The 14,670-nt window shown below is 38.7% G+C and overlaps 1 protein-coding gene across 1 annotated transcript in view; it reads right to left on the minus strand.

The window, feature by feature from the left end:
- OTUD4 (OTU deubiquitinase 4) overlaps positions 1-14,670 on the minus strand; it is a 53,684-nt gene that overhangs the window by 33,309 nt on the left and 5,705 nt on the right. Inside the window, exons 3-6 of the mRNA XM_010597220.3 lie at positions 12,679-12,729; positions 5,179-5,225; positions 4,235-4,307; positions 975-1,056 (exon numbers count right to left, since the gene is read on the minus strand). Coding sequence (XP_010595522.2) covers positions 975-1,056; positions 4,235-4,307; positions 5,179-5,225; positions 12,679-12,729 — 253 coding nt within the window. The remainder of the gene's footprint in view (positions 1-974; positions 1,057-4,234; positions 4,308-5,178; positions 5,226-12,678; positions 12,730-14,670) is intronic.

Consider the following 14,670-nt stretch of genomic DNA (forward strand, 5'->3'; position numbering starts at 1 on the left):
AAATATAAGCACACTAAGAATTCATCAACGATGGGCGCCCACCCTCTTAAGAAATCCTCAAAAAGACCTCATCACAGATTCTGGTAACGGGAGATACAACCCTGACATCGCTCAAACCACAGGCATTGAGAGGAAAAGGAAAAGAAAGGCTCCATGAATTTTCCTTCCCAAAGCTGAAACGTCTGCATCTGGACATTGACAGGGGACACACCACCCAGGATATAGACAGCCAGACTGTCACATCTCAAAATGGATTAATTAAATAAACAATTTGCCTTCCATCTATTGTTACTGGTCTGCAACACCTTAAAAACACAGGAAAAAGCTGTCACACATGCAGTACTGCTATTCATATGAACGATCTGTGCTTTGTCAGACAGATGATGACGGGGATAAAAGTGGGAAAGGTCATTACTCCTCTATAGTAACTATTCTCAAATGGAAGGTAATTCTCCAGTGCACCCCAAGTAACATTTAGCAAAGGCTGGAGACATTTTTGATCATCATAATGGAAGGATGCTACTGCATCTCCTGGGTGGAGGTAAGAGTGCTGCTAAACACCCTACCACACGCACGTCAGCTCACAGCAACGAATTAGCTGGCTTAAAATGTCAAAGTGCCGAGGGTAAGAAACCCTATCCTAGAGACAAATAAAATCAAATGTTTGATGTGCTCAGACATTTGGATTTTCAACCTATACATTAACATCTTTAAAACCACATACAAATCCTTAATGCTGAAATACATGCAGACAAAAAATAACTGTATTTACAAGTCAAACTCTAGCCATTAGCAGTTTTTTTTTCCCCTATTGAAACAACTTTTTATTGAGGCAATATTTTTGGTAACCTAAAGCTTTCAGAAATACCTTCTGTGTTACAGCAGAATAGAACAGATTTGCCCTCACTCATTTGCAATAAGGCTGTAGAGCTTCGAGATGTAATCTCCTATATAAATGCAGGAGTAATACTTACACTGACACATAGCAGAGCTTTCTTTATACTTTATGGGATAGACAATATCATAATGATTTCCATTTGAAAAACACAGTAATACCTGAAAAAGAAAAACATATTTCAAGTCCTTCATATAATGACATTTACACAGCAACTTATGTCCCCAATGCTTCTGAATCACTGTAATTCCCCAAAATAAAGTTAATATTTTAGAAGCAACTTAACACTCCAACGTGGTCACCTATGACGCAATTCTCGGTGACTTAGGAAAATGCTTAAGGGGGATCAAGGACCTAACTGTTAAATCCAAAGCCATTAAGTTCCTGGGAGAAAATACAGGGGGCAAAGCCACAAGACCTAGTTTTTTTAAGTGACAGCTTATCAAATACAATAATAACTGCATGAGCAGAAGGCAAAATAGATAACTGAAACATCATGAAAATTAAGTACTTAACATTCATCAAAGGACTTTTTCTAAAGAGTAAAAAGACAATGTACAAACTGGGAAAAAATCTTTGGGAAACATGCATCTGACAAGAGTCTAACATAGAAAATACATGTAAGACTTTTACAACTAAACAACAAAAAGATAAATAACTCAATCGAAAAATGGGAAAATGACATGAACAGACACTTCACCAAAGAGGATATTTAAGCAGTCAACAAGCCCATGAAAAGATGCTCATCATCATTAGCCACTGTTGTTACTGTTGTGTGCCACTGAGTCAATTCCAACCCATTGCGACCCTAGAGGACAGAGTAGAACTGCCCCATAGGGTTTCCAAGGAGTAGTTCGTGGGTTCGAACTGCTGACCTTTTTGTTTAACAGCCTGACCTCTTAACCGCTTCGCCACCTGGGCTTCCACTGGCCATTAGAGTGATGCAGATCACAACTACAAAGAGATACCATCTCACCCCTGCTGGAATGGTAATGACCAAAAAACAGAAAAAAACAAATGTTGGCAAGGATGTGAGATCAGAACCCTTATCCAGTGCTGGTGGGAATGCAGAAGTACAACCATTAAGGATAATGGAATGGCAATTCCTCAGAAAATTAAAAATAGAACTACTGTATGATCCAGCAATTCCACTTATAAGGTATATACCCTAAAAAAACTAGGGACCTAAAAATTGTGACAAAAAGAGACATATGTACACCTATGTTCACTGCAGCACTAGTCACAACAGCAAAAAATGCCCATCAACAGATGAATGGATAAAAAAAATGTGGAACCTACATACAATAGACTACTCCTCAGCCAGTAAAAGAAATTTAGTCCCGATACATGCTACACTGTGGACAAACCTCGAAGACATTCAGAGTGAAATAAGTTAATCACAAAAGCACAAATACTGTATGATCTCACTTATATGAATGACAAGAACAGGAAATAGAGACCAACGGTTATCAGTGGTTAGCAGGCACAGGCGGGGGAAGGGAGAGGGAATCATTTTCCAGGAAGTAGTGCGGTTTTGTCTGCGGTGATGGGAAAATTGACATCAGTTAAGGGCAATGGTTATACAACTTGACTAATAAATGGGCAAAATGGCAAATATATTACATACAATTTTACAAAAGCAGCAGCAACGACGACAAAAAAAAGGGCAGTTATTGATACTATGTACATATAACCAAACACCTCATGGGGTTAGTTTTCTTGGTTCAATGGCTTAGGGTCACGGTTTCATGGGACAATTCAGTCAACTGGCCTAATACTGTTTTAGAGTTTCTGTCCTACCTCCTAGTTCAGTGAGTAGTGCCTGGGGTCTTAACAGCCTGAAAGCGGACATCAAGATACAACTGGTCTCTAGTCATTCATCTGGACCAGCAGAAGAAGGAGACCTAGGAATTGCAAAACGAACTGGACTGCAGTTCCTCCATAACTACTGCTTCTTTTGCCATGAGAAGAGAAGAACTGGAGGGTGCCCAGCTACCATTACTGAACGTTTTGATCAAGGATTCAGTAGAGAGACTCTGATCAAAAGGGGAAAAATGTGGAACATAATTTTAAATGCCTATGAAATCTAGACTTACTGGACCCATTGAGACTAGGGAGCCCCTCGATTTACTGTCCTGAGATAATCTTTAAACCCTGAACTGAAAACACCTCCTGAAGTCATCTTAAAACCAAACAACAGTTTAACTTAATTAGTAAAAAAATGTTACCTTGAGCACTGCACTTTTCTAGAGAATGATCTATCTAAACTGACAACAATAACTCTAAAGCACAGATGAAAACTTTAGTGGCCAGTGAGTCTAAGTTAACGGGGTAAAATAATTTGGTAACGAGAACCAGAATGATGACTCAACATGAAGACCGCAACCAACATCACTGTACTGTACATGCAGAAACTGTTGAATGGGTATATATTTCACTCTGTATATATTGTTACCAAAAACTAAAATTAAAAAGAAATGCTTATGGAATCATAAAAAACAGACCATTTATGAAAATAACATGATTTCAACTATTTAAATAACAATAGAGTATAAAGGCTAGAATAATCCTTACCTCTAGGAGGTAGAATCAAAGATAAATTTTTTTTCCTCCTTCTTTACAGTTTAATATCCAAAGAGGCAATTATTTGCTCAAGGGAAATGTATACTGATTTTGTTTAGAATGTGTTACATTCCAAAACCTGTATTGGAAAAGCCAGATCCAGAGCAAAGCCCTTTGGAAAAATCCCCAAGGTCTTGTAAAGGTAGCAGTTCACTCAATACCCCTCTCACCACAATGGTGACACACAAGTCGCTTTAACTTGGCCTGCATGATTCCAAAATAACCAACTAAAACAAAGCTCTCTTAATGAATCAATGCACTTTTTCTATCTGGGATTCACAAAAACTTTCCATTGTTTCTAGTTTGTGATAACACCCTAATCAGTGAACCATCTTTACAATGGGAAATATATCATGATTACCAAAGTATCCCTTGATGCAATGGTATAATTTACTTTCACAAATTATTTTACCATCTAATGTTTATTATACTCATGCAAAACATTAATAGTCTAGTTCATCATATACACTAATGTCTCATAATTGTTTCCTCTACTGAAATGTAAGAGTTCAACACAGTGATTTGTAGAAGGGAAAATACAAAATAATATACTTAATTAAAAGATGATGACTAATAGGAACTTAAAAAACTCAGAATGCCATAACCATCACACACAAATATTTCAAGTCACTTAAAAATTACAGATTAGGAGATCAGGGGGGCAACTGAGCAGTTCCCGTACTTAAATTCTTTATAGGCACTCGGAAAAATTCTTACCTTTTCTGGAAAATTATTTTCAGTTACTTGTGACGGAGAAACATTTGGTTCCTGATAAATTATAAAATCTTTCCTGAAAATAACATTTAGAAATTATTTCTGATAGAAAATATTTCATGAATTTAAATTTAATCTTTCATTCATTCATTTATTCAAGTGCCTAATACATGCCAGGCAACGTTCTAGGCACTAGTGATATAAAGCCAAACCAAACTCAGTGCCATCGAGTCGATTCCGACTCATAGCGACCCTATGAGAGTAGGTAAAATATAGTAATGAGATAACTAAGTTGCAAAACACCTTAATAAATGAATCTTTTTTTAAGATAAAAATTTAAACATAATTTGAATCCGTATAACCCAGGAGCACCTCAGGAGACAGGCCTGCAATCTGCTTCTGAAAGGTCACAGCCTTGAAAACTCCCTAGAGTTTTCAAGGCTGTATGAAGTAGTTCTACTCTGCACACATAGGGTTGCCATGAGTCGGAATTGACTCAACGGCAACTGACAACAACTTCAGATGTAATTCTAAAAGGAGACCACAGAAACTGTAGGAACGGAATTTATAGACATATGGGGCAGGTACTCATCTGCTCCTCAACTGGTTAAAAGTAATAAAATCGATAAACACAGTGCTTCAGTTCTGGTCTAGGAGCCATTCTATGCTACTGACCTAGACAAAATAAATCATTTCTCTATAAGGCTGGTTATAAAGTGATACAGGTTATACGACATAGCCTGAAAAAATTTCTATACTCCTTTCCAAAAATATTTTAAGAAATGTCTAAATTTGACATACCTAAATGTCAAAATCTAATTAATGTGATTAAAAAACAAAAAAAAATTAGAAAAGATGCTTAACAACCAATGTACAAAATGGCTTAATTTTAAAGATAATAGAGTATACTATCTACTTTTGTTTACTTATGCTATTACAATGTTTACCTGTACATAAGAGAAAGGGCACTTATTTCCACTTGTCCAACCCATTCCTGTATTGAAGAAAAAAAAGTTGGCACATAAGTGTCTCATACTTTTTACAATATACCTCTACTAGAAAAGCTCTCTAATGTCATTAGCATTGTGACTATTATAAAAACACCTGGATAAAACAGGCTATAACATATACTAAAGAGCAGTCCAAGTCTCTGATGTAAAAATTCTTAGTAACAGGTTCGAATGATAGTTCCTCTCGATGTATGTCAAGACCACCAGATGGCATCTGTGCATTGAGAACTTGGTGAAAGCAAGGGCTCTGTCCTCCAACTCAGTACCTGGGACAGAGTTCAGCACATGGCATGTGCTCTTATCTTCAGAGAGAATAAAGGTACAAAATGAGCAGTTCTGAAATGAGGCAGAAATTCTATAGTACTTAAGCCTGTCTGGGAGGCAACTGGACAGTATATGAAAATTTAAATACCCATACTCTTTGACCCACCAACTCCTACAAATTTATCCTGGAAAAAATATTTTTTATGTCTACAAAAATGTATGTAAACAAGGATGTTCACTGTAGCTAATTATAATAGAACGAAAAGAACAGAAACAAAAAGGACACCCTAAGATTCCATCAAAAAATAAGTGCAATGCAGTGAATTACTTAATATGGCCCTTCTAGCCATGCATGCTCTTATAACTTCCACAAAATGACTGATGGGACTATGCAAATAAGGTGCTTGTAGCCCACCATGGGAATTGGACAACTTGTTAATAATGCAAATAAGGTGCATGAGACCCTTGCATGGGAGGGGAGCATGGGGGGATGCAAATAAGGTGTATGGAAGCCTGACAAGGGGATTGGCCAGTTCTACCATCCACTAGGCTTAAAGGGTACCAATCCCAGAAGGGGGTGGGGCTCAGTACCACCAAGAAAGAAGTGTAGAGAGTGGAGTCCATCCTCTGGACCTGGGGTCCCTGTGCGGAGAACCTCCTAGACCCAGGAGACAGAGCTGCAACACCGGAGAAGGTACAAGACAGAAACAGCAGCAAGCACGGCAGAGAAGGAAGCAGCAGAACCAAACCATATGAGATAGTGTGCTGGGAAGCCCACAAGCGAGGCCAACCTAAGGAGCAAGAGAGCACCTTCAGGTAGGAAGCTTGCTGGCAGAGTGGGGTGCCTCCAGGCACTTGGCAGAGTTAGGCTCACTGATTTGCTGAGTGAGAGAGCCAAGTGCCTTCTGCCTTCAGGCCAAGGCTTACTGGCACAATGAGATGTCCCCAGGCACTCACTGGAGGAGCTAAAGAGCTTTATAACGCTTGCTCTAGCAAGGCAGAGGCCAGGCTGAGAGGCTGAGAGGCCAACAGGCCAAGGGCCAGAGAGAGGCCTGACTGCAGGCATGCCTGAAAAGAAGTTATCCTGATTGAAGAACTGTATCCTGAGTCATTCCTCATCCTGAACTGTAACCTGTTACTTCCCTAATAAACCTCATAATCTTGAGTATTGTCTGTGAGTTCTGTGTGGCCACTGCAATAAATTACCAAACCTAGCAGAGAAGTAGAGAGTGCCATGGGATGGACTGCTGGGATCAGAATTAGTAAAAAGGTTGGAGACTGGAAATATGTTTGCCCTCCACCTCTTAGGAATCAACCCTGGGTTGATGCTGATGGTGACTCTCCCTCTCCCCTGCGAAGTGATACCAGGTGGTCTGACGCCATGCCACCACTTTCACCCCTCGATTGCCATCGAGTTGATTCCGACTCACTGTGACCCTGTAAGATAAAGTAGAACTGCCCCATAGGGTTTCCAGGAAACAGCTGGTGGATTAAAACTGCTGACCTTTTGTTTAACAGCCGTAACTCTTAACCATTGTGCCACTTGCTCCACCATTTTTACAGCAAATAATAAATAATAATTTAGGCTCGTCCATACTATGGAACATCTTGTAAACATTGAAAACAATGAGGTATATATCCATACGAACTGATTTGGAAAGATCTCTCAGGCTATTAAGTTAAAAATGCAGGTCATGATAAAATAATCCTATTTCTGTTAAACAAAAAGAAAGTATGCCTATCTGCACGTGTGTGTGTGCACGCACGTGTGTGTATAAAGGAGAATGGAAGTATACATCTCAAACTACTGACAGTGAAAAACAGGGAGCTCAAAATAGGGGAAAAGGTAGGAGCTTCACCCTTCATTCTGTATACACCTATATTTTTAAGACTTTTAACATGAGAATGTATTCCTATACTATTTGTGAAATTGGTAAAGCCTTAATATCAGAAGTCACTAAAAACATACAAACATACAGCTCTGGTAAGTGAATGCTGCCACTTTTTCTTTGGGGAAAAAAAAATGAGATTTTAGACAATATTTCGATCTCAGAAAAGGGCAATCTTTCCCCAAAAGACTTTTTAACAGTTCTTAAAAGTTGGCTCTGGTTTTCAAAATGAAATAAGTGACAGATATTAAAATAGATTTCTTAAAATAGGCCTCGGCCTAACAATCATGGCCTCTCATTAACCGCTCCAACAGTGACGTCTCTGGTGAGAGGAAATCCCTCAAGACATCAGTCTGCTTAGATCACAAACACAAGCAATGTTTCCAGTTTATCTGAAATGTGTTACAGCTCTTAAAAAAAAGGAAAATTGTCCCCCAATGTCAAACATAAAGTGTTATTTCTCAAACAATATACGTTTTTTATAAGTATTTAAGCTTCAGAATAAATTTTTTAAGACTAAATTTTTATTTTAGCAAAGAGAATAAAGATGCTTCTCTGAAAACTGGAGGAAGTAATGCAGTTTACACCTTAACATCCAAAGCAAGCATTTTTTATGTTTGATATACTTCCTTATTGTGGGTAAGATTAAAGAATTTCTGCAAAATCTGTTTTAACTAATGAAACACTATATACCAAAAATGCGTAATTTATATGTTCTTTAAATTAAATTAAAAACTTGTTCCTCAGAAGACATCGTCAAGAAAAAGAAAAGACAAAATACAAACTGAAAGAAAATACTTGCAAAATATGTATCACAACCCGTAATTTAATACAAAGGCAAACACGATAAAAAAAAAATGGGCAAAAGCTACAAGCAGACTTATCACCAACAAAGATATATGAGTGGGAAATAAAAACATAAAAGGATGTTCAACATCATTGTCCACAATGAAATACCACCACACAGCCACTCAACAGCTACAACTAAAAAGGATGGCAAAACTAAGTACTGGCAAAGATGTGTAACAATTGGAACTCTCAATATATTGCTGATGGGAAAGCAAAATGGTACAGTCACTTTGGAAAACTGACTGGCAGTTTCTCATTAGATTAAACATACATTTATCATTAAAAAAAAAAAAATACGAACCAGCAATTCCACTCCTAGGTATTAACCCAAAAGAAAAGAAAATATATGTTCACACAAAGACTTATAAGCAAATGTTCATGGCTGCTTCCCTCGTAACAGCACAAAACTGGAAAAAACAAATATCCATTAACTGTGAATGGATAAACGAATAGAATAGTACATCCATACAAGGGATGATGACTCAGTGATTAAAAAGATAATAGTAATAATAACTACTGATACACCAACATGGATGAATCTCAAAATGTTTCAATTATGCTAAGTGAAAGCTACACACACAAGACTACACATTGTATTATTCTATTTATGAGTCTACAAAACGGCAAAACTTAGCCAGAGAAAGCACACCAGGGTTGCCAGAAACCAGAGGGTGACGGGAGGGGATCCTAAGTGCAAATGGACATGAGGGATTTTTGAAGGATGATGTCCTGTACGGTATTTAAGGTGGTTGTTACAGAACTGTATATATTTATCAAATCTCATCAAATTTTACACTTAAAATTGGTCAATCTTATATGTCCGTCTTATCTCATACATACATGAGGTGTATATATATATAAAACTAAACAAACCAAACCAAACCCCCCGCCATTGATTCTGACTCACAGCAACCCTATACGACAGAGTAGAACTGCCCCATAGAGTTTACAAGGAGCACCCGGTGGATTTGAACTGCCGACCTTTTGGTTAGTAGCCATAGCTCTAAGCCGCTACACCACAAGGATTTCCATGTATATATGTACATATGTATGTGTGTGTTTGCGCATGTGTGTGTATATACATATTTCTGCAAAAGTTTGAGGCATTTGTCAAAATGCTCCACTTACCTTTTAGCTAAGAGAATAAAGACGCTTCCCTGAGAATTGGAGGAAGTAATGGAGTTTACCCTAATAACCCGGCATTAACTGCATTTGTTTCCATTTTACACATCTCTTATACCAGAGAAAAAGAATGAAGATTTATAAATATTTGTTGTTAATAACAAAGAAGAAACAGCCGTTCAGGAGATACCTAAGACATCTGGAGAAATCTGATCAGACTGGAAAGGGGGTATTCTAAGAATAAGAAAACCTGCATTTTTCAGAAAGAAACCTGACCAGACAGCAAGGAGGAGGCAGAGACAACCTGTCCCACGTGCTCAGAACTGCAGCAACTTTCACTCCTTCTCCCCTACGGACACCCAAATCAAACCAGTCTCGATCCAATCCGCGCCACCTCACTTCCTTCCTCTGTCTCCTCTCCACTCCCATTGGCTCCATCCTGGCTCAGGCTCTCCTAACTGCACAGACTGAACTGTTGCACAATTACTTTAAAATAACACTGTGGGTTTTTTTCTGCTAAATGTTCCTTGTCATTACCTATATTTTCTATTAAAAAAAAAAGTAAAAATCATCTGTAATATCACTACCTAGAGATGACAAGAGTTAATGTTCCAGTGTGTATCTTTCCTACCTATCCCACAGAATGTGACAGAGATTCATTCAGCACACACAAACTGATCATCTACTATGACCTCAAATTGAAAGGTAACTATGTAATTCCAAAAGCAATAAAATATACAATCCTTGCCTTCAAAGAGCACTTATAAACTAAGAGAGAAAAAACATGTCAACTTCAGAGAAATGAACCTGATCGTGGCATTTGGACAAAACTCAGTATCTGAACCATTCAGATAAAAGCATAGTCCAGGTGGATTTAGAGAAAAGGCCTTCAGAGAGTACTTGTCACTGAAATTGAAGCAATACTGTATTTATTTTTATAGCTAATATAGTGTGCACGTTTGTCCATATATTAAACAATTAAAAAAAAACTTTAATTGGTCTTTCTGCCTCTGGTCTCATCCCCCTCTAAACCATTTAACACGTATTCTTGTATTTATCCACTCAGGCAGTCAAAAATGTCAGGCACTATTCTTGGCTCTGAGAAGTATTCTGGGCTCTAGGAGCCCTAATGGCACAGTAGTTAAAGCACTTAGTTACAGTTCAAACCCACCAGCCATTCAGTGGGAAAAAGATGTGGCAGTCTGCTTCCGTAAAGATTTACAGTCTTGGAAACTCTACTGGGGTAGTCTACTCTGTTCTACAGAATCGCTATGAGTCAAAACCTACTCGACAGCAACGGGTTTTATTCTTTGCTCTGGGGTCACAGGAGAAAACAAAACATACAGAACCCTGTCCTCCTGAAGCTTATGTTCTACAAGGAAAACAAATAAAATCTACAGCATGTTAAATAAGCACAACAGAAAAATACAGCAGGTAAGGGCAGGAGGAACTGTGTCAGGTGAGAGTTGCAATGTTAGTCTATTACCTAAAATGTAAGATTGAAATTCTTACCATAAGACTCTGAGAATCTCACTTATTGCCTCAAAAACCTTGAACAGCTTTCCAATGCCAAATGCAGGCCCTGAGACCATTCAGGCCTGGGGGAAGCCAGAATCTTCATTTTTTACATGCATACCAGGTGATTCTGATGCAGATGGTCTCTGCATCACACTTTGGGAAATGCTGGCTTCTTCAGGCATAGGCTCCAAACTACTAAACCTAGCTCCGACCTGCCCTCTGACTGACTTCTCACCACTTCCTTCCTTCACACGCTCCAACCAATTCAACAATTTGCTGTTTTCTGTACTTGTCGTGCTCACAGTTTCTACTGCCTAGAATGCCCTTCTGTGCAGGTACAATTTTTTTTAATTGTTTAATAATATATGAGGAAACTCTGGTAGTGTAATGGTTAAGTGCTACAGCTGCAAACCAAAGGGTTGGCAGTTCAAATCCCCCAGGCGCTCCTTGGAAACTCTATGGGGCAATTCTACTCTGTCCTATGGGGTCGCTATGAGTCGGAATTGACTCGACGGCACTGGGTTTGGTTTGTTTTTTTTTAATACATGAAGAAATGTGCACGTTATATTAGGTCTAACAATAAGTACAGTATTGCCTCAGTTTCAGAAACAAATACTCTCTTTCTGAAACAGACTTCAGAATTTATTCATACTTCAAATGCCAACTCACTCTCAAGGCCTTACTTTACCTCCCAAATGGAAATAAAGGCTGAATGTCTATAGCATCACATCTGTACCTTGTATGACCATGTACTTCTCTAATGTGCATTTAGACAGGCTTCTCTACTACAGGTAAACACCTTGAGAACAGATTCTAAATCCTCGGTATCCCCACATTGTTGCTGTGCCGTCAAGTTGACCCCAAAACACAGCAACACTACAGCACCGAGGAGAACTGTCCCACAGGGTTTTCTAGGCTGTCGTCTTTACAAGAGCAGATTACCAGGTCTTTTCTCCCGCAGAGCTGATGGTGGGTTTGAACTGCTGACCTTCCCGTTAGCTGCCGAGTGCTTTAACCACTGTGCCACTAGTGCACAGTGCCTGCCAATTCCCAGCCCACAAGAGGTACTCGAACTAGTGCTAGGGAACTAAATGGAGACACTAATCATTCACCAGACTAACACCCCTTCTTTCACGGTACACTCACTCCCTTACACCTGCCTCTTCTTAGCTTTTTCCTTTGCTGATTATTATTTTTAACAGTGATTACCCCTTGGGTGATGGAAAACTCTAATATTCTACGTGGAATTCCATAATGTTTAGATTTTTACAATGAGAATATTAGTTTTATGGGCAGAAAAAACAAAGAGAAAAATTCTTTTAACTTCAACACGACTGAGAAAGTATGGCAGTGGGACTTTGTGAGGAAGTGCTGGCATTTTCATTCTCATCAGCCTCTCCCCACTCTCAAGCTGATCATGTGAAAGGGAACCTCCATAAAGAACTGTCTCCTCAGATGCCTAAGGAAGCATTTAAACCTTGCCCTCCCACCAAGCCCCCCTACACACACTAACACAGCATCTTGAAAATCACCACCAGTGTTACTATAGGTTTTTTATGCTACGTTCACATGCCATCATGACAAAGACAAAGACAGTATGACTCTGCCCTGAGCGAGGCTCCAACTGCCTCCCCACTAAACACCACGTAAAATGTGCACCTGAGATGTCTGTCAGAAATGTTTATAACAGGGTATACTGCCACATAACTCCTCCACACGTGGTACTATTCATCTTCTTAGTGACTGCTGAATGCATTATTGGGATACATAAAAACAGAAATAGATTACTGCATACCTGTGGATTTTCCAATCGTTTCAAATATTCTTCAAATGGCCCTTCTATAAACTACAAAAAAAAAAAAAAAGGGTCAGTTAACCTCTTACGTAATATGTAAATAATGTTCAATTGAATTACTGAGTGCTTACACAAACCTAGGACACGTCAGTTATGGTTATAAAGGAGAGTAACATAACCTAGCTATAAAAATATATGCCAATCATTCAGTAAAAAGCATCAAAATGTAAAAGAATTTAAAGATAGAAATGCTGCCAGGAAAGGTTTCCTGGAAGAGAAGTGACTCAAGATGAAGGCTGGACAGGAGAGGGATAACGTGGCTGAGGAGGAAATGACAACACTGCTGGGAAGACAGGAGCAGCTGCCCAGAAGGAGTGGAGCAACCTGGGGAGAGCCAAATGAACATGGAACCCGACAGGGACCTGTTTATACAGGACCGGAGGCCTGTGTGCAGAGGGCTGTGAGCCCAGGCAGAACTTCCAGATTTGAAGAGGAAGGCAACTCGACGTCACTGCAGGTGACATTCTCAACGGAAAAATTACATGATAAAGCAGTATCTCGGGAAGATTAATCTGGTAGTGACCAGTGTAGGGAAGAGAAAAAAGCAAAGAGAGCTACACTACCTAAGAAATATTATAGCTTAATAACACAAATATGAGGATTCATTATCTCTTAGGTTAGTTGCACCAAAAAGAGAGTTGATAACTAATGCTAAAGGTACTTCGTAGAATCTACAATTTTTTTTAATACCGCCTACTTTATTATTACTTTTACATGAAAATAAAACTGGGTTTATTTGAGCCATGTGATAACCTAATATTTTGCTTCTCATTGCAATAATTTGAAAAGGCTCTAAAAGACATTTGTCTGAGAAATCAAACTTAATTTGACTTAAATTACTGTCCCAGCTAATTCTGCAAAGGTATTTACTTAAAAACATTAAAGTACACTCTCTGGTCTATAAAAATCTTTTAGATTCCCATGGATTTTTTTTTTTATAAGATTGAGATTCTTTTATAGACTGTACCCTGTCAAATTTCCAAAAAGTGCCTTAAGTTTCAAAATAAATTTCTAATAGCCATGTATTTTAAATATAATAAATCAGAGGCAACTGTTCTGTGTTAGATTATTTATAGACTTAAAAAAAGGAACCATTTAAAGTTGGAAGAGACCTAATGGGTATTCGAATAAAATCCTGCATCCAATCCATCCAGGCTCTGACTGAACACTGTCAGCGACAAGGCATGCCCTTTCCCATGTCAGCCCTTCCAATTCTGGCCGACAAAAACTGTTAGAAGGCTCTTGTTATAAAAAACTTCCCTCCTTGGAATTTTTAATCTCTGATCACACCTGATAAAATTGTACAGAATAAATAAATAGAAGCAAAGCACTAAAAACAATGCCTGGCACATAGTGAGCACTCAACCAATATTAGCAATGAGCCGGAATCAACTCCACAGCAACAAACAACAATAGTAACATCAGAGTTTTATTCTCTGGAGCAAACAAAGATCACTTCTCCTCCTCGTCCCACCGCGCCCCAGTATTATCTTATCTAGCTGCAACATTACCAGCTTTTTCATAAAATGTAAGTTTCAACTCTCATGATCAAGCAGGTAACTCTTCTGTGGAATATATTACTGCCCATCTTAAAACATGGCACCCAGAAAAATGTCACTGGTAGGAACCGTTTGCTTGAATAAAGAAGGATAGGAAAACCAACCTAAGGACACATCCAAACTAAGCACTCGACGCACTAAGCCTTAGAAACGAGTTATCTGCAAAGCACCAATGTTCTTTACCAGTTAATAAGGGGGAAATGCCAGTGACGGCTGTCAGGTGACATAATTCTTGGTCATAGTCATAAAACTAGTCACTAGCATGTCCATGCTGGAATGCTGGCGGTACAGTGGTTCAAAGCTCAGCTGCTAACCAAAAGGTCAGCAGTTTGAATCCCCCAGCTGCTCTGTGGAAACCCTATGGGGCAGTTCT

This window comes from Loxodonta africana, chromosome 13 (assembly GCF_030014295.1).
Source record: "Loxodonta africana isolate mLoxAfr1 chromosome 13, mLoxAfr1.hap2, whole genome shotgun sequence".
In the NCBI taxonomy this organism is placed as follows: domain Eukaryota; kingdom Metazoa; phylum Chordata; class Mammalia; order Proboscidea; family Elephantidae; genus Loxodonta; species Loxodonta africana.